The 26,295-nt window shown below is 35.8% G+C and overlaps 2 protein-coding genes across 26 annotated transcripts in view; both read left to right on the plus strand.

Annotated features, from left to right (window-relative positions):
* NRCAM (neuronal cell adhesion molecule) overlaps window positions 1-25,713 on the plus strand; it is a 146,309-nt gene extending 120,596 nt beyond the window's left edge. For 10 of the 25 annotated variants that reach the window (XM_036401679.2, XM_054514791.1, XM_054514790.1 and 7 more), the window contains 6 exons: window positions 4,031-4,096; window positions 4,609-4,734; window positions 5,773-5,925; window positions 9,373-9,504; window positions 12,619-12,697; window positions 22,187-25,713. In XM_036401679.2, the coding sequence (XP_036257572.1) occupies window positions 4,031-4,096; window positions 4,609-4,734; window positions 5,773-5,925; window positions 9,373-9,504; window positions 12,619-12,697; window positions 22,187-22,424 (794 nt within the window). In that variant the 3' untranslated portion in view covers window positions 22,425-25,713. Of the gene's footprint in view, window positions 1-4,030; window positions 4,097-4,608; window positions 4,735-5,772; window positions 5,926-9,372; window positions 9,505-12,618; window positions 12,698-21,573; window positions 21,632-22,186 lie in introns of all 25 variants that reach the window. The other 15 variants (XM_036401694.2, XM_036401696.2, XM_036401700.2 and 12 more) reach the window with 4 other exon arrangements.
* LOC118698423 (lamina-associated polypeptide 2-like) lies at window positions 12,719-17,195 on the plus strand. The gene has a single exon (XM_036401719.2). It carries the CDS (start codon window positions 14,470-14,472, stop codon window positions 16,303-16,305), a length of 1,836 nt encoding a protein of 611 aa, XP_036257612.1. The 5' UTR covers window positions 12,719-14,469; the 3' UTR covers window positions 16,306-17,195.
* Window positions 25,714-26,295: the final 582 nt, after the last annotated feature.

Consider the following 26,295-nt stretch of genomic DNA (forward strand, 5'->3'; position numbering starts at 1 on the left):
GTTTTCTTTGTTCTGTACAAAATGCAGTTCTTTAAATAATTTTCTCTGCCCACCATCTGTTTTCCCTCTCTCTTGAATAATTTCACATAATATGTCCATGTCTTTGCTAACAATTTCAAGCTGCTTTTACAGTCAAGTGAAGTGTAGTATTTTTGTATTGCTCCTTCAGCCACTCTCCCCCTGTGGACTTCTCCATTATGTATTTGTGTGATTCTTTCAGTACAGCCTGCTATGCAGAACCACTTTTTTGTCCTCTTTTAAGTTCACTGGGAACAATGCTGATGCTTTGCATGCTAGACTAGAGAAAATTATTATTATCACTGTGCAAAAATTCCTGAAAATGCCTTTTGCTTTGTAGATGTCATTCTAGTGCTCATCAGTGACATAATTTTTTGCATTTCTTCTTTGGCTTCTGTATTTCTTACACACAGAAATGCTCTTGCAATTGATCTAAATAATCCCACAAGTGACTGATGCCCGTTTCTCACTGCCAGAAATGGAATTCACTCCTACTGTTATACTAAAGCTTGAATTTCATACTACAAATGTTAAAAAGGCAAAGGAAAATAAACCACTTTCCTGTGTCTGACAGGCTCTGGCAGAATCTATTACCTTTGTTCTTCATTTTTTTCTTGTGTGGGTGTGGGTTTTTCCTTTAAATAAACTTTTCTCTTAATATATGCATTTTAACTTAATTGTCTATGATATATTGCTTTGTGGGGTTTTTTTTTTCCCATTTGACACTAGTCTTCAAATTTGTGCTTTGCACTCACCCAACATTTTTTCCTGAATATCAGGTGAATTCCAAGAAATTCCTAAACTTTAGTCACTTTAGGGATTATTTATTGTTCTTCTGGACAAAATCTTGAGAAAGAGTACCATTTCATTGTTAAAATACCTTCCAGTCTCAAGTTCTGTCTTATTAAGTCCTATTGATTCTGCAGCCTGGCTATAACTGTTATTTGTAGGAACTGTGTTCCTGAAAGGCTGAAAAATTAAATAAAACTCTACCAAACAACTATAGTAAAAAAGCACTGGAATTAATTTGAAAGTGGAAGAAAATTTAGCTTCAAGCCTGGGCCTCTTTCTCAACAATTGGCAAATGCTTTTATATAGTGCTTTTATATTTTATACTACATGAATGAAACCATACTTGGAAATGCCAGCTGAATGTTGCACGGTATCAAGGCAGGAGTGAAATAGCTTAATTAAGGTAGATGAATAAGAGTGGGTCTGTATAAAACCTGTAACTTACTGGCAGTCCATTCCCATGTTTTTCAGAGTGATGCTTTTGCCAGCACTGCTGCACAGTGTGGGGCATGGTTACAGATGAGAGAGCACAGTGCTCTGCTCTCCAGGACAGAGTTTCTTGCCCACCCCTCTCCCCCCTTTTTTCCCAACTGGCACTTGCACATGCTGGGAGCTTCTGCCAGCTGACAATTACACATGTGCCATTTGTGAACAGTGCTGGGAAACATATTGAAGAACTGAGAGGTTAATTACAATTAGAGGTGTGGTGATTGAGAAGACAAAAGAGTCTGGGTGGATTGACTACAAGCTTTAAATGTCGTAACCAATTCACCTCCAGGTTTTCATCACCTCAGGATCCATCAGCCTTCTTTTATGTTCTTCTGTGTGTAGTCATATTGCAAATATGGCACATTTAACAGACTTAAGTAAAACTTGGCAGGCCTGATGGAAAATGAGATCAAGCAATAATGCAAAAGAATTGCAAAAATAATAACTTTGCAAAGAAGCGCACTACTGAACAAATTTCCTGGTGCACCTTATTCAATAGTTAAACCCCACAGAAATTAAATCTGACCAAATACTACATGTGGGTAAATATAGCTATATGTTCATACAGCTATTGGTAAGAATCAGATATGAGTACATTCGATAAATATAAGCATAAATTAGTCACTTGAGAGAATTTAGAAGTAAGATGGCAAGGAAATTACGGTAACTTTCGGAGCCAACTTGATTGATCATATGAACACATGATCAATCATATGAACAGGAAGACTTTTACCAGATACTTTAATCTAGCAGGCAACTCTTTAATGAGAGCAGAAACTGGAAATTGGAGATGGAAAAATACCCCACAAGATAAGATGGAGTGATTATTGAATTTGCTTTGTAATTTAGAAGCTCTCCATTATCTGGAGTCTTTCACAGAAGATGAGACAGTTTCCTTCATCCCCAAGTGCTCAGGCATGAGAAGGGAGAAGTTAGGGGTAATGCTGTGGCATCTGTTTGCAGGAGAACAAAACAGATTATTGCTAACAGTTTTTTCTGTCCTTAATATTGTGATAAATATCAGTTGTACGGTTGGGTTGCTAATTAGACATCTTCCATGGAAGACCAAAATCCAGGCGAATATGGCCTTGAGAAAATACAATTCAATGAAACAAAACAAAGTCATATTTCAAATACAAGCCACTTGTTTTCTTGGCACAGCACAAACGCTGAGATTGTTATTGAAATAAACACCTGTTCCTATGTCTAAATCAGGAGGAAGTTTATACATCCTGTCTGCAATCTCAGACTCTGCACCCTCCTAAATTTAGAGACTGCTTTTCTTTCCTCTTGCTACCTCTACAAGTGGCACAGAGAAACAGAACCTAATCCCCTTGCATTACCATAGTGTATATTGTTACATGCTAGATTTCCCATAGACAGCTCTGGCTTTGGTATTTCTTAGGGTGGTTGTTGTGACTTAGAGACCTAAATGGCTCTTCTTTTTTTTTTGTTTTTAATCTAGTGCTTTTTCAATTATTGTGTCAGGTGATTTTAGCAAGAAATTAATCTATTCTTTATAATTTAAATAATATATTCCTTATTATTTTGGTTGGTGATAAAAAAAATTATTTTGTAAAACATTGTAATAATCAGAATACATTATCAGAAGAACCAATGGAATTTGCCTAATTTAGGTATTTTAAAAAATACTCAAATCTACAGTTTCTAGACATTGTATACATATTATTTCATCTAGGGGCCGAAGTAAGCCATTTTGTCTGTGCATATAACTGAACTTTTTCCAGATGGCCATATGGACAAAGCCAGCCTGTTAGAAGAAGAAAGTAATTTAAGTGGATAGATAAATTCTGTGTAGCCTCTTTTGCCTTGATAACAGGCTTTTGCTCATTTTTTCTTGTGTAGATGAAGCCATTGGAATTCTGTCATTTGTCTTAACTGAGACTCGATTTTTAGCTCTGATGTTGCATGGTCCTTTAGGAAGCATTTTTAATGCTCCTAATAGAAAAGCTATTTTTAGCAGGATAGAAACGTTAGTGGCAAAGTGAAGCATTTTGAGTTAAAGCTAATTTCATGCCTCTAAGGACCATCCTCTTTGTATCTGCCCTATTACAGCATTAAAACTATTAAAATCTATTTTTTCATTAGTCTTAGGTAAGCAGAGACACTGATCTATATGTTCATTTGTAGCAAGCATTACTAGCTTGTTACAAAGAACGAAGGTATGAGCAGAAAAGTGGCGAAGAACGAAGATATGAGCAGAGAAGTGGCTAATTTCAGAATGCTGAAGAGAGAAGCTCTTCTTCTCACAGATGTGGGCATTCTGCATGTCTGTGAGAAGTGCTGTTGTCTGACTGGAATGGCAGCGGGGAGACACAGCACCTTACAATGGGCAGCTCCTTGCATTCCAGTCCTTCGTGTCCTTCACTCCAGAGTACTCTGATATTGGCTTTCCAATATCTGATATCTAGTTTTCTGGTGTCTAAAGGTGCCATGAATGCATAGTATTAACAAAAGCTGATTTCAGGAATGTCCTGTGAAAGCAAAGCTGCCAGTACATACATACTTCAGTTTGTTTTCAAATACATGTGTATCACTTAGCTGTTTCATCTTTTAACAAGTAAAACTATTTGAAACCTGCATGATCTTAGAATGTGCATGTGTTATTTATTTAACAGGTAAGGTTTTACTGTATTAGTTAATTGCTACTTTTTGATGCAAAATGTTTTTACTCTTTATTTTTTCTTTCCTACTATCTCTGATGGTGAAGGATATTCAGAAATCCTTTTTGCAACTTCCCCAGTCATGCATACTGTCCGTCCAACATTCTATAAGGGTATTGTCTTCCTTTTTTATCACTATCCATGCAATAGAGCCAAAATCCTTTAAGGGCTTGCACTTGGGGCATTTGCAGTCCATTCAGTGCCACATGCCATAAAGGGAGGAGCTTACCACCTTCATGCCTCCCTTCTGTCCTACCATTTCCCATTACCCTGACAGTGTTCTCATCTCTTTTACTCATTTTACTTCCAGATGAATAGAAATAATGTTTTTCAGAATTTTGGCAGTTAGGTAATCTTTAAGTATTTGGCAGTTTTTATGGTACAGAGCATGATCAGTAAAGTACATAGATTTTACTTTCTAATTTCTTAGTGTAGTAACTGCCTGGGATTAAATTTCAAAATACAGTACTTTAGTCACTAATTTCCAGTAATGGAACCAATGAAAAATGTGCTATACTTTCCCTCTATATGGTCTAAATTAACATAGTAACTTCTTTTAATACTTTTTTTAAATGTATGAAGTCACAACTGCATATTCTGCTTTGTTTTTCTATTGTGTATTTAGTTCAACCACTTTATCCAAGGATCAGAAATGTTACAACAGCTGCTGCTGAGACCTATGCCAATATCAGTTGGGAGTATGAGGGACCAGATCATGCGAACTTTTATGTTGAATATGGTGTAGCAGGCAGTAAGAAGTCATTTCATTAAATTCTGATAAAGTTTTGAGATGTATTTTGGATTTTTACAGTAAATGGGGTCTTAAATTGACCCAGTGTTAATGATAGCTCTTAAATGTCTTAAATTATTTTATAATTTGATCAGGAAGATCAAATAATTTTCATTTTAATAAACATCAATGCTTAGCATGTTTTTGATGAATAGATAAACATGAACCTTTGTTCCTTTGTATTATTTTATAAATTCTTTTGAACGCAAACTTCTAAAAACGTAGTTTGCATGAAGTTTATCATGAAGCGATTACATGTGTAAAAATATGTTTACTTGCATTAAAGTAGGATACAAGGATTTTCCTAAATTATGCCTAATTCAGGGAAGAAAAGATTAAATAAGATATCCTTTATTAAATTAAACCTTAAAATAAGATATGAAACAGTTTATGTGCCCTTATTGCCTAAAACCAGGTTTAAAACTTTGATAATACTGGTAATAATTAGAACAAAGTTAGCTAATAAAAGCAAGATACTCCTTTTCAAATACCTCATCCTTCTAAAGTTATGTCAAAAGGTGACTAATCTGAAAATTGGAATAGAAATGCATTTTTCTGGATATTGGCCAAGAAATAGCTGAGACTGTCCTAGAAAAAAGATACAAGAGAGATTCAGATTTTGAAGTAGAACTTCTTGACCAAAATAAATATGGACTGAAACTGCAAGTGTCATTTAAAAAAATGTCTAAAATCTGTTTTAATGTCTCTCATAACTACAGGTTCAATAAGCATTTTAAAAATAAATTAAATTTTTATTTCTTTAGTACAATGGAACAAATGTTTAAAATAGTTTCATAATTGCTGTACAATGAATTCTTTAATATGTTGCATGCAATTTATTACTCATAATTTTATATAATTATTTTTGAGACAACAGCTATTTTTCTCAGATGATCCATAGATTAGTCAAGTAACTGTCAGTAGTATTTTGTCTAGAAACTTTCAGTAATACAGATAAAATTAAAATACCGATTTGTTGTTTTCCTAAAATTTTTATAGGCAAAGAAGATTGGAAAAAAGAAATTGTAAATGGTTCTCGAAGCTTCTTTGTCTTAAAGGGTTTAACACCAGGAACAGCATATAAAGTCCGGGTTGGTGCTGAGGGCCTGTCTGGTTTTAGGAGTTCAGAGGATGTGTTTGAGACAGGTCCAGGTGAGGCACACTGTACCGTAGTACATTTCTGTATCCTAGCCAGAACCATGTTAGACCAATGCTGAAATGCTTCTAGCAAGAGATGCTGCAGCTAGAATCTTTGCATGTTCCTTTCATAGAGCAATGTTAAATTATTTTATAAATGCCTAAATAATGCCAGTTTATTTATGTTTGAATTATGAATGTTACAATCCTTTCAAATCACTCTACTTGACTCATGTTTGTACTAGGGGCAATATATGCCCTGCCCTTACTCCATCTGTGTGCTGTGCACTGAAGATGGCCTATTTCTTATATTTCCAATTAGTATCATTACAGGGCTGTATTTAAATAATGCTGCTTTTTATAGGGCTAAAATATTTGCATAATCAGAAAATGCAGATTCAATTTGATGTCTCATTTAATCTATTTATACCAGTGTTAAGACATTCCTACTTGTAAATCTCTCTTTTCCTGCCATATACTAGTTTAATATGGATTTTGATGTCACACATATATCCTGGGAATCAGGAAGGCTGTTTAAGTTTCTTATGTTCCTACTGCAGTCCTATTTCTCTGTAAGCAAATCAGCAATGCCTGCCAGTTGCACTCAGGAAAAAGGGTCTATTGGAAGGTTCTTTGATGTTGTGCTGAATATTGTGTTGCCATCACATGCCATGCCATCATCGTGTTCTTGGTCAGCTGTTATTATTTTTGTCTTTGCCAGCCACTTCTGCTCATTCTAAGCATTTTAGCCAGTGCATAGTTATACAGCAGTAGCCCCACCAACTCCAGAATGTTATAAGAAAGTATTTAAAATACAAAAGTACACTTGAACTTTATGTTATATTTATCAGGCAACAATATAGATAATGGGTATGCCAGTTTGAAAGTGAGCACTTTCTAAAATCGTCATTTTTTCCTTTGATTCGTTCAATTTCTGTTCACAGTTTATCATGTTGCAGGAAGGTTTGAAAACATAGTGCTGAATAACAGTGCCAGGCAAATATGTACAGGCTGAATACAGTGCCAGGAACAGCTAGTGGTACAAAAGCCTACCTGTGAAATGCTATGCATATACACATCTGAAGCCTAAAGGAGCAGAAAACAAGGACCAAGACTGTAATATAATTCAAAACAAGTTGCATGGAAACCTTCCCAAAAGCATCTCCCTGCATAAAATTACTGAGCCAGTAGATAAGGATTCCTGTACTTACCCAGTCATGTTAACTCATTCCCCTGTGTAGTTAAGGAAGAAGGGACTTTAGACACTCCATTCTCCTTTCTAGTGGCAAGTTTCAATGTTCAGCATGAAATTTTAAACAGCCTATTTCTTACAGAAAAATCTTCTGTCACACTGTCTTCAGTCTTGGTCAAAGCTTTTAAACACTGCAAAAAGATGGAGTGGACAAAGAGGCAAACACTGGAGTATGTCCTTATTAGGAATGAAACTTTGGTATTTCAAATATGAGGCTTTTCCCACATTTTTTTCTTTGACAAGCATTCCTATAGAGCATCTTCATAGTGTGCAGGTTTATCCTTTTGGGCATTCCTGGTAGACTGTTCTGCATTGACTCCTGCATCAGTGGTTCACCAAGATGCAACATTGTTCTGCCTGAAGCAAATAATTTGCTTAGCATAGGCAGGAAATGTGCCATTTTAAAGATGCACAGAGATCTAGAAACCCTTTCCTACTGGAAATGCAGTAAGTTAATACAGGAAGCTGCATAAGTAAGTTTTCATCTTCCCATCTACCTTGCAGATTTTTATGCATGAGTTTTTGGCTTGATTCTGTTTCTTACTACATTTGAATGTGAATTGTGCTTTTGCATTTTGTTACAGTATGTATTATACAACATCTAATGTCCTATTATGAATGCAGATGCACAAAACTCAAAATAATTTTACCCTTAAGATGAAAACAAAATTTTCTTTTATTTTCACATGTAGTTCAGAGGAAGATTCCTTTTGTGACTTTTTTAATTGCCACTTTTTACTATTTTATGTATATGTATTTACGTATATTTATATGTGGCATAAAGAGTAGAAATATTTTGGTATATAAACTATATATGAGATGTAGAGCCTTTGATGTAAAAGTAGTTTAAATTCTTGTGCATATAAGAGTCACTTTCTAAAATATCAGAAAATATAAACAAGGACTGAGAAATCTTCTGAGTGTATCTCCAAAATAACTGAGCACATTAACTCACTGAATTATTTAGATGAAAATCAAGTCATAGTCCAGTGAGACCAAATATAAGCATTTAAAGAAAAAGTACTTCTAAAGTGGAATACACACTGGTCTTCTGTATGGAGTGGACTGGAGATTCTGTACATCGGAAGAACTTTGTGTTTCCATAGAATCTGTCAGGAATGTGAGACCATTGCTGCTTTTCTAAGATACCTGTCTCACACTCCTTAACTAGAAAATGACACTGAGACATTGGCTTGAATTCTGTCAGTTGAGCAGCTCTTCACAGAGTTTCATACTTGGGTTTTGGGTCTGGAGAAGAAGTTGAAGAATGAATAAGACAGGTTTGGAGAGATGTTCATCTTCCTTCACTTCATATTTTTTTTGTTTGGAGCATGTATCCCTAACTCCTCTCACTCTTCCACCTTCTCCCAGCAGCTAATCCTAAATCAAGTTGCCTGTAGTGTATTTCCAGCAATAGAGGAGAAAATAAGCTTCACCAGAATAATCCTCCTACTGTGTTGGAGACCAGTAGATCCAGACTCTAGAACACATAGTTAATTCCTGTTCTTATTAGTGCCTGTAGTGTTTTCTTTGTAGTTTGCTTATTATTTACATTATCTTCCAGCTAGAGTTAGCATTTGGAGAGAAATAGTGCCAAGGGAAGGCTTCCCACCTCACTAATGCTAAATCATGGTAATCATGATAAATTAATTGTAGGATGAGGTATGGGTTTGAGGAAAGAAAGAAAACCTGATGCTTAATAAAGTTTTAAAGGATGCTTTATTGCTGATTTTTAGTTGAAATTTAATGCTAGGTTCCTTGAATGATCCATCTGTTTCCCCATTTCAGAATGATGGAAATACATTAGCTTACCAGTATTGGCTTTTTATTCATCTTGAGAATGCAATCGACATATTTGTGTGAATTACAATTTGAAATTTTATATCAGGAGTTTAATTAATTCAAAATGGTTGAGAATAGTTTTGAGGTTTGTAGAAAGTAATGTAGTATGTGTGTAGATTTTGCAAAGTAGTTGCTAAGCTTAAATGTTAGCAGACTTTTTATATACCGAAAACTAACTTCTATGCGTAGGTACTTGGAAATATTCTGAATAATGGAAATACAAAATACAGAATTGCTGGTTTTCTTAATGCTATCTATTTTTCACAGTGAATGTTATTATTTGATGAACATTATATTGTCTATTATTTATCTGAATTAGCATAGCATTTAAATGCAGCAAAACATAATTTTTCTTCTTTTATCTCTAGCAATGGCAAGCCGGCAGGTAGACATCGCTACTCAAGGATGGTTCATTGGTCTAATGTGTGCTGTTGCTCTTCTGATCTTGATTTTACTCATTGTTTGCTTCATAAGGAGGAATAAGGGTGGCAAGTATCCAGGTAAGCTATTTAACCAGGGTAGTAAAATTCATCTGTTGGTAACCACTAAGATCTCAGGCTTACTGGAAAATTACATTTGCTGCTGGTTTACATTTACACTGTGTATATGGCAAATCAGTCTGATCATTTGGTGGGCTTGGCAGGAGCCATCTGCCTTTTGGTAGGAAACCTACATCTATTTCAGCATAGGAGAAGGACCTTCTTCATCCCCAGAGGGTCCTATCAGTGCATGACCTCTCTAGAGAGGTTGAGCTTTGTTTGGAACGTCACCACTAGTGCACATTCCACTTTCTGAAGTCCAATGCAGATGAGTTTAGTCCACTAACATGAGTTGAGTTAGAATTTATTTGGTCAGAAGTCCAAATCATAGCTACTGGTTACTTTAAAGTATGGGAATGCATGCCATAGGACAAATCTCTTCATATTTTATATTGTTTCCAATACCTTGAGTTCCCTCCCAGAATCTGTGTCATCTTCAGCCTCTGCAGTTTTTCAGCTAAGTTTAAAGTTACCATCCTTCAGTTAGGCTGGGGGGTTTTTTCTATATTTTTTTCTTTCTAAGAGGAGGTGTAAAATAAATGGCTTTTTCTACTATGTCTAGGAATGGCCAAGTATGTTTTATAATTATTCATTAAAAATTGGAGCTAGACAATGTATGTCTTCTATCAAAACACTCATCCCTCCTGGTGTACTTTACAGAAGGCATGTATGTGTGTGTATGTATGTGGACATACAGGTATCATATATATCTTTCCCTAGTATTATATTTCTTTCTATGGAGTAGCTCCATAGACCAAAGCTCTCTTGAAAAGGGCAGTGACAACCACTGTACCTTGCACAGTACTGCTGGATAGGATCACAGAGCAGCTGTTGAGGTATGAGTGACTATGAATGAACTTCAAGTGAGCATCCAAGGATAATTTGATTTTTCATTCTCCTATTCTAGCTGCAATAGAAAGTACAGTTGCTAAGTTTCATGTAAAATCTTGATTTAATGAAAAAATATTTTCTCCTAAGGTTTGAGAATAAATATCTAGACTCTAGAATGCTTATTTAAATTCAACTCAAACTTCTTGAAGTTCATACTGTTAATTTGGGCATGAAAAATATGGATGCATTTAGAAAAGTATTAAATAAAACCCACACTTTGTTTTATTTTCTTCTGCTTATTTTGATCAGTGCACTTCTAAAAACATAGTGTCAGGGACCACTAAGAACTTCAGCTCTTCATAGGGAAATCTGCTGGAATAGAATAGCAGATTATTTTTATGAGACAATCACGTTATTAAGTACAAGAATTCTATTCTGCCCAATCTGTTAGATTGTTTTACAGAGAGAACAAAGATTTCTAGTGACAGCAAAAATTAGGTAAGAGAAGTTTCTGTTCCAGCTGCCTATGCCTGTGAAAAAACAGATGATTAAGGAACACATAGTAGTACATAGAGAAATATCACAGGCCAAAGACATCATCTTAGGGTTTTTTTCCTAATATTTGGATTTTTTTAAAGAGAAAATGAGATAACAGAGGACATAGAAAAAGTGATTCAGGTGACTGAAACAATGAAGTGATGAAACTAAAAAGAGTAAGGAAGACATAGAGTGAGCCACCATCTAGAGGAGAGTAAAACAGAAGTTTTACATAAAAGTGTAGAGGGCAGTTGGATGCTAAGATTGTCATTGCTCTGTGGATCCTTGATATTCTGTCCTTTTTGCTGCTTCTGCAGAATTATTAGTTGCAAGGTATACGTTTCTTCATGCACAGATACCTATGTATATACAGACTCATACATAAAGGTGGACCTGGACTGTTTTTATGATTTCCAGAATCAGTTTGTACTAGTGTTTATAGCAGTGACTTTGTATTTCCTGGGTCATTGCAAATGTACTGTTCCACAGGTAGTGAGAAATTGAAGTTATGAAATGTAAGTTATGAAATCTATGAAAATTTAAGTTATGAACTCTTTTTCATCATAATTTTTTGCATGTCATCTTGAGGTTGCCTGTGGTATGTAGAAGGTAATTCATTACTTCAGTATGAAATTGTAACAGCTCGATATGTCTCAAGGCCATATGTGTTACTGCAATTATGGACTTAGTAAATACTGTCAAGAATAATTAATATCCTCTTAAATAATGGCACATAAATCAGTGATGTACAAATAAAGTGTGGAGATTACCAGAGTAAAAGACAAGAGATTGTGTATTGGATTATATAACTGTATCTGCTAGACAAGGGAAACAATTGAATAGATTCCAGAAAAACAGAAATGAAAAGGCAAAGGGAAGAACCATAAATAGAATTCTCAAAGTCAGTATATTGTTTTATCCTGTCAACAATCTTAACTTATAAGAATATATGTCATCTGTAAATATCTGACTCCTCAGGTGCTAGTGGGTTTTTGTGTCAGTGTGCTACATTTATTATGTTATAGGGACAAGTTATATGCCTAGATTTATTCCCACCAGTGAACAAGGATTAAACCTAAAACCAGAATGTGCAAGAAATACAATTGTGTAAAATTTAGGTTCCAGTGTATGTGACTTTGTGTTGGGTTTGATCACATTTGAGAAAAGAAGAAACAAACCATGCCTAGCATTTTGAGAATTATTAATAATGGAAAAAAAAATCTAAAATTGTTTGGAGGCTTACTACATGAAGTTAAAGCAGAAAATGTTCAAACTGACAGTGAAAAAAAGTGAATCTGATTCAGTTTTATCTATCATTATGAGAAGAACATCAAGAAGAAATAGAGAGCATTGTTAAGTAGAACTAAATAATTCAAATTTGATTAGGCAATAACTCTATTAATAATCTAAGTAAATAAGTTATTTTAGTAGGATTTTTAACAATTTTCTCTCTTTTTGCTAGAAATAAAAGAAAGAAAAAGTTCTGCTAATACAAAATGACTTGCAGTCATAGTTGAATGGAAATAAAATCCTATCACTAATTAGCAGATCTTTTTCCTCTGAAAAAAAAAAAGCCTACGGACCCATTTAAAAATAGTTTTTATTCGAAAGACATTCCTGCCAAGTGTGATCAGTTTGAGAAATTAAGGTCTTAGATTTTCTCATCTTGCAGTTTCATGATAAAAATTGCTATTTCACATATTTTAGTGAAGGAAAAGGAGGATGCACATGCTGATCCAGAAATACAACCTATGAAGGAAGATGATGGAACATTTGGTGAATACAGGTGAGCAGCTGATGTGGTTTGTCATGTTCACTGTTCATATCACACTTGTACTGTATATAGTATCACACTTATTAATTTAAGACTAACTTTTTTTTCCATGTCAAAGATTTTGTATCCTGTGTTATTTAGAACTAAAAATAACATTTCAACCACACCATTAGAAAAAAAAAATTATCCAAGCTTAGTATAAACCATTTGCTAATGCAAGGTGAAAACCACATTCAAACACCATTGTGTGTGTTTGAAAGTCAAAGTGTGGAATCTTTATTTACGAAGCCATCTTTCAGAGATTTCAAATGCCAGATGCAGTGTCCTTAGTTGGGGCACTATGTTGAGCATTACAGTTTTTGAAAATAAATTTCTAACTGAAGCCTAACAAAGACAATCTGGAAAGCTGACTGGAAAACAAATGTGTTTAAAATAGCTGCCAGTTCTAACACCTAATCCAATAACAAAGAAGTGATGTTATACACAGAGGTGAAGGAGTGTCCTACAAAGAAAGCAAATCTCCCTTTCATGTATTTCAGTACAAGATCTATAGCAAGCAGCTTCAAAGCATGCAACACAGCTCTTATTCCTGACACTCTTCTTTATACTAGCCAAATCTGGCATTACCAAAAGCATGCCTTGGCAAGACTATTCATACAACAATTATGAATATAGCTTATTAAATAAGCAGTTTATTTGTTTTTTGATTAGTACAAAAAATAATGTTACTATTTTCTAAGTAGGTCAATATGATTATATTTTACGTGGGTATAAAATAGATTTTGTGGTGCATTCCTGTGTCAAAAGCAGTGTAGAAGTTCTTTATTATTGCAAAGATTTGGCATTTACAAATGTACATAGAAAAAGCAGATTTTTTTCAAGAAGGATCTACTTTGTTGCCATAGCTTCTTCATAGAAGGAAAAGGTACATCCTGATCTGACAGGACTAGATGTGCAGTTCTGAATGCTAAGGAGCAGTTTCTGTTTATTCTTCTCTGATTAAAAACAATATACTCCATTCTTAGGTTAATGAGTTCAGAATAGTATTTCATTACAGCTGTAAGTTCATATGAATTACCTAAATTCAACAGATAAAAAAGGAAGTATGGAGCAATCTTTGGAAGGAGAGTTTAAGTACTGTATAAGTTTTCCTGGGAAGCCTAGTTTGCATACTCCTGTATTGCTCCACTGGTTCTTGATTCTTGGAACTTCCAGCAGCAGAAACTGACCTTTGTACAGAATTGTACAAATGAGGTGACCTCAATGCATGTTTTCTCAGGCCTGGAATAAGTATTCAAGCCTGCTTTCATGTGTGACCTGTAGCAAGATTTTAATTTATGTCTCCATGTTTAAGTGGCTTGAGTTAATCTAAAGAATGATCTAGAGCTTTATTAAATTATTTTATAATGCATTCATTCACTCATGTCTAGTGAATATGGGCAGATGCATGCCAAGCTTTCACACTTATTCAATGGGAGACTTCTATGTACCCTGCAAAACCTCCTTTTAAAAATGTATTTCTGTGTAATTAGTCTATATTGGGCTTTCCTCTTTTTTCCTTAGAGACAGGGCAGGAGCAGCAACCAGTCAGATTACAGAAGATACCTTGTCATCCTCTCTGCAGCCCAGCATCACTGCAGTCACTCAGTTCCCAGTTTGTCTGCCTCACATGATGCGGTGCTTCTTTGAGGAAAAAGGGTATAGGGTTTCCCTTGGAAAAAAATGTAATTTTTGAAAGATCTAGGAATTCGAGTATTTTGAACTTTTTTCATCACTTCAGGTCCATGTCTGCTTGGACAGGAAAGAAACTGGACAAGGAAAAGAAAACAAAAGGTAGCTGTGCCAATTCTCCTGAAGCAAACCCTCTCTTTACCAAAGCAAAGTCTGTGAGATCTGACAGATCCAACTTCTTCAGAAGGTCAGGGGATCAATACTCCAGCACCAGATCAGAGACCTCCTACACCAGGAGGAGGGCTAGGCAGTCTTCAGAGCTTACAAGGGTTAGTTCTGTCTCTCCTTCCCTTTGCCAAGAGGAAAAGAGGTCAGACAAATGGAAGTACAGGCATGGCTCTAGACATCATGCTTCTGAGCAACACATTATGGGGTTGGAGGAGGGCTCAGATTCTCAGGCAGGACAGCCATCCCCTTTCCAGCAACCCCTCAGCTGCAACTCAATTGGTGGCTTACTGGCAAGGCAGCATTCTTCTCTCCAGCACTGGTGCAGCCAGACCCCAGACTGCAGCTCAGATTCAGACGACACGCAGAGCTCCTGCCACAGGAAGGTAAGACCTTCTACTGCTACTCACTTCTCCGAATCTGAAAAGAATTCACTAATGAAATCTGTAATCTTGCCTGAGCTGGCCACTGTCTTAAAGGATGCTTTGACAGCAGCCAGACAAAGCATAACATCTGTGGCACAGGCTAGGTCCCATTCAGTGAAGCATCCCAGGGTACCAATTACAGAAGTTCCACTGGTTCCTTTAGAAGCATCTGGGAGCAGTTCCCAGACTTCTGAGTTTGATCATATGGACAGCCTAAAAGATCAAACAGCTTCTGGGAAGGAGAAACCTGAGGCTGACAAGGCCTTGGAGGTTGAATCAGCCCCTGAAGATGGAGAGGTGGCATCTGAGTCCCCTACAGAAGATCCAGAAGGACCAGATCCTCTGCGTAAATTTGACATGGAAAATCAGAATTATCTTTTTGAACACATAAAGAGGGTGCTAATGCTAAAATCTTCCAAATCTGAATGTGCCTCTGAAGAACTACTTATCCCCTCTGAAGAAGGCAAAGTAGATAATGCACTTCCTATCCATTCAGCTGTGGAAGATCTTGTCTGCAGAATTTGGGGAAATCCCGAAGGCAAGCATGAAGCCCCACCAGTCCTACGTAAGCTCTATCCTTTTCCAGTGGACAAAGCTGCTTTGTGGGGAACCTTGCCTGAGGTAGACAGAGTATTGGTTACTGGTAATTCTCTACTGTCAGTGCCTGATAATGCAGATGCTCTCCCTAAAGATCCTACTGACAGAAAGATTGAGGAAGCAATTAAAAGATCTTTCAAGCTAGTTGCAGCCCAGCTTGGAGTATCTATCTACTGCACTTATGCTTCTAAAGCTTTACTAATATGGTTAGAGGAAGAACGAGCTAGATTCAAAAAGAAATGGGTCCCATCTGGTGCCATGCAGAGAAAACAGAGGCTGTGTAAAATTGCAGCTAATTTTATCCACGATGCAGCTGAGGATTCTCTCAGACTCACTGTTAAAAATGTGGCATGCCTCACTGTAGCTTGGAGAGCTCTCTGGCTGCGTCCTTGGAGCTCATCACTAGATCTGAAATGTAAACTGCTGTCCTTGCCATACACAGGGGGCAAGCTGTTTGGTGAATCCTTAGTCCAGATCATGAAGGATGTCTCAGAACACAAGCACTACTTAGGTCAGAGGAAAAAAAAGAGCTCTGCTGGAAGCTCTTCCTGTTCTCCTCACAAGTGTGTGAGTTCCTTGCGTTCTCCCCCAAAGTTTAAAGGAGGGAAGGGAAAGTATAAGGTCTCACAGTCATTTCATGCCAAGTATGAAAAGACATCTCACTTTCAGAGAGATATCAGACCATCAAGAGGAACTTTCTAAGAACATAAACTTGCTTCCTAGTTTCTCAGGAACTGAGAAGAGTGAAAGACATGGAAATGTTTCAGTATTTCTGGACAAATAAACCCAGTGCTTAGAAAATTAGGTGTTTCCAAGAAAGATTTAAATTATGAAGTTACTTAAATCTTAATGACTAATTAAGCTAGAGAAATCATAGCTCTCAAATCCTCTCTCTTTAGGGGAGGGTTTTTTCCCATTCTATTTCTCGGCTTCTTAGTGGTCTTGGGATGCTTTGGATTTGTTTGAAGTTTTGCACTCCTCAACTTCAACTAAGAGAATACTTTCTGTGTGGGAGTTGGCTGGTCTGCAGGACCAGACAGCAATCAGATTTTTCTGCCATATTGATCTAGTGAAGGAAATAATGCTTTAGGAAATGCAGGTGTTTCGGGAACTTTGGAATGACTATGGATGCTATGTTCCTGTGACTGGATGGATTCCTTCATTTTTACATAATAAGGGAAAACAGTGCCTCTGTAGCAATCTTCTCTGCACTCTCAGTGGTTTTCTGAGTTGTAGAAGACTGAGACAATAAATTGTGGACAGTCATTGTCTACACCAAGAACCTGCAAGAAACAGAATAAGTACCACAGATGTGTGTTGAGGTCAGTGTAGGTGTATAAAGCAGCCTAAATTTTCCTCTTGGTCCATAAATGGAGAGAAATTAAGAAGTTATGACAGCTACAGACCCGTGAGTTCATGGGTTGGAAGACTGGAAGCAAGCAACTACAAGGGAAGGATGAAAGTCCAGTGGTCTGAAGAATGTTCTTAAGAAGATGAAACAGGACAAGGCAACTACAGTGGTTGGATTGATAGTGTGGTAACGCAGGATATTTGCACATTTTGGTGAATTATTTGCCTCTTTTCTTCAATATTTTGACACAGTATTTTTCCTAGAATCTAGATAGCTGTGAGACACTGTGGCAGAGAGTTCTGGGATTTCTAGATAATATATTACTCTTCTTCTTCTGAGCTAACTAACAATGAAAATAAAGTTTGTAACCACAATTGTGGGGTTTTTCTCTTGTAGTTACTTAACTTGCAGCTTAGATGTGTTTCCCTAGGGACCTAGCCATGATTTGTGCCTCAAGACTGTAATTCTAAGCTTGGTCCCTTCCAGAACAAGAGGTTATCTCAGTGGACTGCCTGAAGAACTGAACAGTCCAATTGGATTTGGCAGTGGTCTCACTGTGTTCTAATTTACACACATGTACTTTCTTTGACAATTCTTGTTTTAATTCTTTAATACTTGTGTGATTAACAACTTTTTCAGCACATTGCTTTTTAAAGCCAAGGCTTCATTACCCAGTTTTTCCAGCTTCTGTCAGGATTGAAGATTGAATATTAGAGAGATGTTAATGAAAAACTACTCAGAAGACTAATATAGGTGTGCTTAAATAAGAAATAGTAAAATGGTTTGAAGTCTGGATTGACTGTAATAATATTAGGACTCACAGTCCTAATAATTTAAGAGTGTCAGCAGAAACCTCTTAGGTATAGGGACAGATTCTCCTGGGGTATGCAGGGAAGCCATAGAGGAAGGGATTTCTGTGGCTTTCCTCATTGCTTTTACTTAAACAGTTCTGGGCTATTGACCTGAGGTCACAGAAAAAGGAATTTACTGCTAACAGTTTTCATCTTCTGCATCCACTTTCTGTGTCTCATTGCCCAGAATGTTTTACCCACTTTGTTTCGTGTTGCCTTTCACCTGACAGTTCTGCTGTGAGGAAAAGTAGTATATTGCTAACCATATATTGAGTCTTTTTGCATGTCTGTGAATGTGGCAAAGTTTAGTTGGGAACTAGTTGCCTGCTGGACTGCAGAGGCATCGTAAAAGTGTCTTCCCCATTCTGACTGGTTGCTGCATGTACCCATATCTAAGGAAGAAAAATTGAAAAGTTGAAAGAAGAAAGGAGATTTCAAGGTACATATTTCTTTCAATAATTGATAAGCTTGTGAAATGGAATTACTTTTTTTAAACAAATAAATCTGTACTTTGCACTTATGTTATTGTTACCTTCATAATTAACTTCAAGTTTGAGATGTGTTTCGTTAAACTAAGAAGAAAGAAACATATTCATATAATAGCAATCATTAATGATTAATATTTAAATCATGCTTTTAGAATATGCTTTAATATACGAAGAAGAATATAAGAACACTTTTCTTACTGAAAAGAAGTGTATATGGTACATATAAGTACCTATCAAAATGATTGGTACATATGAGTCTTCTTTGAGAAATTTGCATCCCTAAAAAGATACTAGTATGGAATTTATTTTTTACAGCAAAAAATAGTAAAAGTATGGCAACACTTAACTTCCATGGCTCTAAATAAAGCATACCCATTCTCACCTCATGTTTGGTTCCCATCAAGTATTGTTTTCTGACTATTAATTATATGCACTGCATAAATGACGCTTTAAAAAACTTCTTCAATTTACCACTGTAATTTTAGTCAACCCAATTTGCACTTTATTTTTTAATATCACAGTATTACACTAGGTATGTAATAGAAGTCAGCAAGCAAAACCCCAAACAGAAACAGAAAGAAACTATGATTTGTCCTGATTGCACTTTGGAATAGTTTTATGAACAGTTGTAAGCAAGGTTGGCAAACCTTGTGGGTACAGTATCAAAATTTATGGCTTTACCATGTTTTGGCAATATAATATTATATATTCTACTGTCTAAAGTGTTCTATAGCTCTTCCTAATGTAATTCAGCAGTTTTTGTAGTTTGCTTCTTGTCAGGAAACAGATAATACACTCATTTTGCCAGACCACCAGAGCCCCTCCTCTGTTTTGAATTCCCAGGATAGCAAAAGTGTTGTCCAAAACATTGATGTGTTCACTTTTTTTCTCCTTTTCTTATTTGTTTGGGTTTTTTTCCCAATTTCTTTCTCTTCCACCCAAAAGACTGTGTTGATTTTAAGAGTCATAATCCAGTTTGATACAGAAAAAATAGTACCATGGCATATGTTATCTTTTCTGAACCAGGAGTGTAAAGCATCTTGGATAATCCCACTTGTTTTTCCCACTGCCAGAGTCCTGACAGAATCTCTCTCTAGACTTATATAGTGCAACAAGTGAAGGAATCCCCGGGTTCATATTTGATTTTTGCAGTTTCTGTGACTGTGCTCTCACACCAGTACCCACCTCCATGTAGTTACACTCCTGGGTAAATCTGCAGTTGTTTGCTTTCAATTATAGAGATTGTGGATTTCACATCTTGACTAAAATATAGAAAAAACCTTATACTCAATGCAACTCTGTAAGTATTTCTTCATTGTTTGTCTTATAAATAAACTTCATTTGCAAAAATATAAATAAGAAAACCAGAAGAGCAACAGAAAGCAGAAGTTCTCATACTCAGATTTTTCTAAATTGTAATGGCAAATCAATCTTTTCATTGGATTAAACACAAAAATGTTGGTGTATTTATACAGTAGTGGCATATTGTTTATATATGTATATTCCAACCTAGTGAATTACACTGGCTTAGAGTCATACTTTAGAATATTTGCACAGAGATTCATGACCAATCGGAGTATGATACAACTGCAATTTTAATTTATTTTAATTTCTGCATATTATGGTGTAAAGAACTATGAAGCTATTCACCTGAAATTAAACAGCAAACCATATACCGGTGCCCTTTCCTTAACAGACTAACCCAGAAAGCAGATCTTCCCTGGGAGAAGGACTGGTTACAATTTCAGCAGGAGGGCCTGGCCTTCTTTTGACTCCTGTAGTCTTTTTTAATAACTGTTAATACCTTCTGATGGGGGCATTGGAGAAACTACATTGTGTATGAGTATTAAATACTCAATTCCATCTTCAACATTTAAATATGGGGTCCTTCCAAAATGAACTCTCTTCAGTAATGTCTCTGTAATCTGCTTGTGCTCATAGTGTTACAAACATTTTCACTTTGCTGCTGGATTCTTGAAATTTTGGAGTACAGTCTTTTAAATGTTATTTGCCTGTATGTTTGTAGCACCAGTGAGCACAGATGAATGACATTTATCCTCATGCCTTGTACACCACAATAAGTAAAACATCAAGCCTGATACAGTCACATTTGGAGGTTTTTCTTTTGTGTGCTTTGAGCATGAGGATTTTCTTACATGTAAATAAGAGAGATATTCCTACCACTTTTTTTCTGGTGTATATGCAGAATGATAAAATCTCTGGTATGCTTTTCTCTAAGTATATGCATATTAGAGGTGGCCTTCTTTTAGAATTTAATAACTTAGTGTTTTCCAAAACAAACAAAAGAAAAAGGTGATGAGGAGAAACAGCTTGATGGAAAATGGCAGTAATGGTTTTCTAGCAACAGTTTCTCAACAGGGCTTTTGTTGGCTAACTATATGATCTGATGTGGCCTTGTACATCCTGTGTTTGTGTTTTACATATATATATATATACACACACACCCATATATATATATATATATATATGGTTTCTCTGGGTGCTTAAAGGTATGAGTTAGAAAAAAAATGCATTATTTTATAAGAATAAAGGTTTTAGGAATAAGAGGGTTAAAATAATTTGCTGAGTATATATTCAGCCTAGTGTTCTAGAAATTGCAAAATGTAATTTTGTTTCTTTAATATTTTGTATGTGTTTCTTTATATTTCCCATAAGCTGTGAATCTAAATAAAAACCCCAAACCACTTCATTTTTTTGTACCCTATATGCAAATCGAGTCACATGTTCTGTTTAAGACAAGGTATATAATTGCACCCAAAAGTGCAGCTGGCAATGGTGGGTTTCAATTCAAAATGCTTTGGAGCTGCTGCTGAAGTCCTCATCTTGACACTGAAGTGCAATGTAAAGGATTCTGAAAAGAGCCCAACTATATCTATTTCATGAAATACAAGCCTACCACAGCTGCAAATTTATTTGAGGATGTTGATGGTGCTGCAGCTTTTCACTGACAAAGGAAAGACCACAGTTCTTTGCTACAGGGATCTCCTCTACTGGCCTTTCTTTCCTTTCCTTTTTCTGTTGTCCTCCAAATCACCATCATCATTGTCAGAACATTATCAGTCATGGAGTAGGGTAGGGAGATGGATCTGATAAGAAATGAAAAAGACTAAGCATGCTCTCAACTCCTCAATTCTAGCTACTGTAAGCTAAATTGTTGCTTTACCTGCAATACAGTAAATATTGTAGAAATTTTAAGAGCAACTTATTATTGATACAATACTGATCACTATCAGGATATGGACTTTGCTTTTCTTCTTAGGCTATTTTCATTTGTTTCTTCTGCACCCATTTAATGGAATATGTAGGTCTCTTGAAAGGTAAGGTTAAAAATTGCAAGTCTGGCCTGCATTATGTAACAAATTATTTGAAATGCAGCTCTTTTATTTTCTTTATACTAGTAAAGAAAATCAGTATATTTCATTTAACCAAATTCATTCCTCATTCATTTTCAAGGAGTCAAAGAAATTAAGAAGTTTAACAGACTAACTTCATGGCACATCATGAGCTTGTTACTTTGGAGAACAAACAAATTATTTTTTATAGCTTTACAACCCACTTCTTAATGCTTGCAGTTGCATCTACATGACCTCTAAGCCAAGGGCCCACTGTAAAGTCATGCACGATGGGGGAAAAAAATACAAGAAACCACAACTCCCCCTCCCGCCACTGAAGACATTCTCTGTTTAAACCATTCTTACACCATGTTTCCATGTGAACTGCATCATATTGATTTGTCTCTACAATGTGATGTGGGTTTACTAAAGGATTATAGGGCTGCACACATGCTTTTCATAAAATCTGCATGCATGGCTGATTTTGTCTTAATAAACAGTACATTCATTAATCCCATGTTTGTTTGTTTGTGTCTGCAGCGATGCAGAGGACCATAAACCTCTAAAAAAAGGAAGCCGGACACCTTCAGACAGAACTGTGAAAAAAGAAGACAGTGATGATAGTTTAGTTGACTATGGAGAAGGTGTAAATGGTCAGTTCAATGAGGATGGCTCCTTTATTGGACAATATAGTGGTAAAAAAGAGAAAGAACCTGCAGAAGGAAATGAAAGCTCTGAGGCTCCTTCTCCTGTAAATGCCATGAATTCATTTGTGTAACCACAGAACTTGATCCCCTTGTATCTCCAATTTGCTTAAAGCACTTGTACATCCTCCTTCTCATACTATGAACACGCAGGTATCGGAGCTCCTCACCACCAGAAGTTAATGCTATGAGAACATGCAGGTTAACACCAGTACACAGCATAATGACACAGTAAGTGGTATGTTACTATGAGTCAAAATAGAAAATTCAAATTTTGTTCAAAACTTGGGTATTTTTACTTTTTTTTAAAGGAACTGACACAAACAGTAACATCAGCTTGTAATTTTGTTTCCTGTTGAAAATACAGTAAAATGCATGGAAAAAAACCCCCCTACACAACTCACAGATAATCTTGTGTACACTATAAAGACATGGTTTGACAATTTGTTATGCAGTCCTCAGCTGAATCCCTGGATATGAATTCCGTTCTCAATGTCAGAGTGTTATAGTAGTATTATATAGAACTTCAATGTCTTTGTGGACATTGTTGTGAAATTGGTGACTTAATGTCTAGCTATCATATGTCTTTTTGCAAGACAGTTAGGAACAGTATGTACAGTATATAAATGCTAAATGATTTAAGTATGACACTTGCATTTGCTGATGCTTAATGAGACCCTATTATCTGCTCTTTGCTCCTATTACTTTATAGCCTTTTTAATCTGTCGAGTATTACGGCAGTACAGTGTTCTATTTTTACATCAAAACATATTGAATTGATTTTAGGGCATAAAAGATATGCATTGCAATGCATTTTGGAATTTTTACAGTCACTGAAAGAAAAACTTTAAAAATTAAGGAAAATATTCCAGAAAACACAGGGCAAATTACATTCAGTGCCTTTATACAATATGCATTCCGTAATGTGCTGTACTACTAAATCAGTTGGTGCAGTAAACTGTGATTAGCAGACTACTGTCATTGCCAAATAAAGGAAAAATGTGAAGAAAAAGAAGTGTTATGAAACTGTTGTGCTAAAAATGGAAAGTTTAAAATATTTTAAATTACATAAAGAAGAGAATGATTTTTTTTCCCTTTAGAAAAAGCTTTCTACACAGTTACAGCACAACATGTTTTCATGGCCTTAGAATACTTAAAACAAAAATGAAAACAAACAAAACAAACAAAAATCCCAAAACACAACCAGAGTTAAATTATTTACTAACACAGCAAGGAATAAGCTCTTGTAAAATAAATCATTAAAAACCCAAAGCAGCTGACTCCATCATTTGGTGAGAGTGCATTTCTCTCTGTGTCCCAGCCTGATCAGTGTGGCAGCTTTGTAATTATCTCCAGCCTGAAGCAGTGTGGGGGTTACGCTCAGACCACAGCATTCCATCTGACAAGTGCTAATACGGTTTATTGGTAAAGGATTTCCCTTATCGGTTAAAAAATTATTTTCTTGCATACTATATCAATCAAATGTTTACCTCCAAATATAAATTTTTATAACAACCTATGGTTGAAGGAATGCTCAGTTTCATTTGCCAATAAATTGGTTTTTCATAACTTGCATCAAGTTTAATTTTAAGTAAGCTTTTTATATGTAGATATTTTGTTGAATTTGTAAATACACTTAAAGCGTAGATGCTATATGCTTCTAGGTGTTACAGACAAATAAACCAAGAAAGCTTATGTTGTACTGTGTAAGAAGTACTATAGCCAATGGTGTGCATGGTATTTTAAAGCATCTACTTAATTTTTTTTTTCTTTTTTCTTTTTTTTTTTTTTTCTGTGAAAATAAGATAGTTATCTGCTCATTTACTGCAGATTCCAACTGAACCATTCGGAGCTTTTGCCAGTGCACTACATTAGCCCATAGGACACCTTGCAGCTTTCATGTATATATTGTAGGTAAAGCACAACTGAAGTAATCCCAAATGTAACCCAGCTGTAATAAGCTTCTTTCGCACCTTTGAGCTTTCCATTGGTCAGTTTTTTTAATGGGAACTGAAATACAAAATGAATTCTATGAACACTGATTACAAAGCACAAAGAGAACATTTCTTCACAGGATTTGCCAATGGTTTTGGTAAAAAAATATCATTTTACTCTTATTTAATTGTAGATGCTGAATTATCTGTGCATGTGGGGGTAAACATAAAGGCTCACTTCTGTAATAGTGCAACGGATTTTGTATTAAAAATAAATGTGGTTTTAAAATTTCACTGTTTGTTCTGTTTACACTAGCAGTAAAAATCACATCAGATTAGTCTTGTAATTAAGAATTCAAAGTAGTAAAACAGCATGAAAGAGCCCTGACAGAGGTTGTTCCCATGATGTTACAGAACTTCCATTACTGTCACCAAATTATTTACAGAAACTTGCATACCTTCACATGCTACCAATTGAAAAAATGGTAAATTTGTCTGACCGTTTCCATTTGAAATCTGTGATTTACATTTTACTTCCATGAATGTTTTTATTATTTATTTAGTCATATTACTGCAAAGAAAATAACTGAAACAGTCATGTTCCATACCTGTAAGTGTGAATAAGAGAAAGTAATGTTGATTTGAAATTAAGAGCCCTCAGATAGGATCCCAAATAAGGATTTTGTGTCCTAAAGGAATTGTCTGACATACAAACTTATGGTTATCTGTTTTTAAATATGAAGTGAGGAATTTTTAGTCATCATCTTTTACAATACACAAAATCCATTGCAATGCTCTTTTCATATCTTGTCTATCCTATATATGAATGGAAACAGACTGGGCAGGAGGGCAGCTGTTCTGCGTAGAAGACTGCAAGAGAGCCATGGATTCCAAGAGATGCAGGTGCTTCAGGAGATGTATCCAAAAGCTGATGAGTGGGCATGATACTTGAAAAAGGGATCTTATCACTGAATCAGAAGCTGTTCTGCCAGCCTTCCCATATTAACTGGAAACCCCTGGATATTTCTGCTCCTGTCACCTGCACAGACTCAGTTCTGGCACTTTTATCTTCAAATATCTTCGCAATATCTTCAGATATCGGCTGCCTTGGTTTTTGTACAGGTATCTGTTGATTTTTGCAGCAATGTAGACTGTCTGGGAGATATGAAATACAGCTGTTTCTGTTTCAATTAAAGAATACTTCCTGAAAAGAGAGGTCTGAGTTCCCTAGGCATAGTTGGGGAGAAGGATTTCATACAGTAACAATTTTTGGAGACACACATACATTATCTATGCATGTTCCCCAAAGTGTACTAATACGTATAGTTGCTACACTTTTCTTTTACTGATATACCTTTGCTTTGATTTTATTCTCACTGAAGTGATTGTATAAATCCTGAGGGAATTAAAGAGGATACTCCAATCGTAATTTTTCTTGTAATCTATTCTCACATTGTTCCTAGGAAAATGCAATTTCCTCTTAGCAGAGGCAAAGTGGCAAAAGATTTGGGAACCAAATTCTCTTTTCATGATGTCTGGTCTATGTTAAAACGAAATCCTAGGAATTATATATGAAGAAATATTAGCTACCATCTGGAAGTGTCTTCTTTTCTGAAAAAAAAATGGGAGGGGGGAGAAAATCAGAAGAGAATGAGATTCCAGTCATTTCTGAAAAGCAATTGTCCTTTGTTATGTTTCTGTCCCACTCCCTCTCTTTTTTTCCCCCTTCATCTACCTTAGGAAAGAACCTTTCAGAGACTTGGCAGAAGCAGGAACTGGTTTTGTGGGAAGATGGAAATAACTGAATGTACTACTTGTAGGAATCTATCCCCAAATGATGCCCCTAGAGTGAAAGTAAATCCAACTGGCCATCATGTTTTAATCTCTGGCTGCTCTTTGTACATGAGAAGTGGAAACTTTAGATCAAACTGTCAAGATAAATACATGTCAGCAGGACTATGATTGACAGTAGATGTGATCTGTTGTGACTGTAAGCAAGGAGAAAAATGGT

This window comes from Molothrus ater, chromosome 5 (assembly GCF_012460135.2).
Source record: "Molothrus ater isolate BHLD 08-10-18 breed brown headed cowbird chromosome 5, BPBGC_Mater_1.1, whole genome shotgun sequence".
In the NCBI taxonomy this organism is placed as follows: Eukaryota; Metazoa; Chordata; class Aves; order Passeriformes; family Icteridae; genus Molothrus; species Molothrus ater.

Excerpts from the sequence above, each read along its gene's own strand:
- LOC118698423 (XM_036401719.2), top strand. The coding sequence starts at position 14,470 with ATGTCTGCTTGGACAGGAAAGAAACTGGACAAGGAAAAGAAAACAAAA.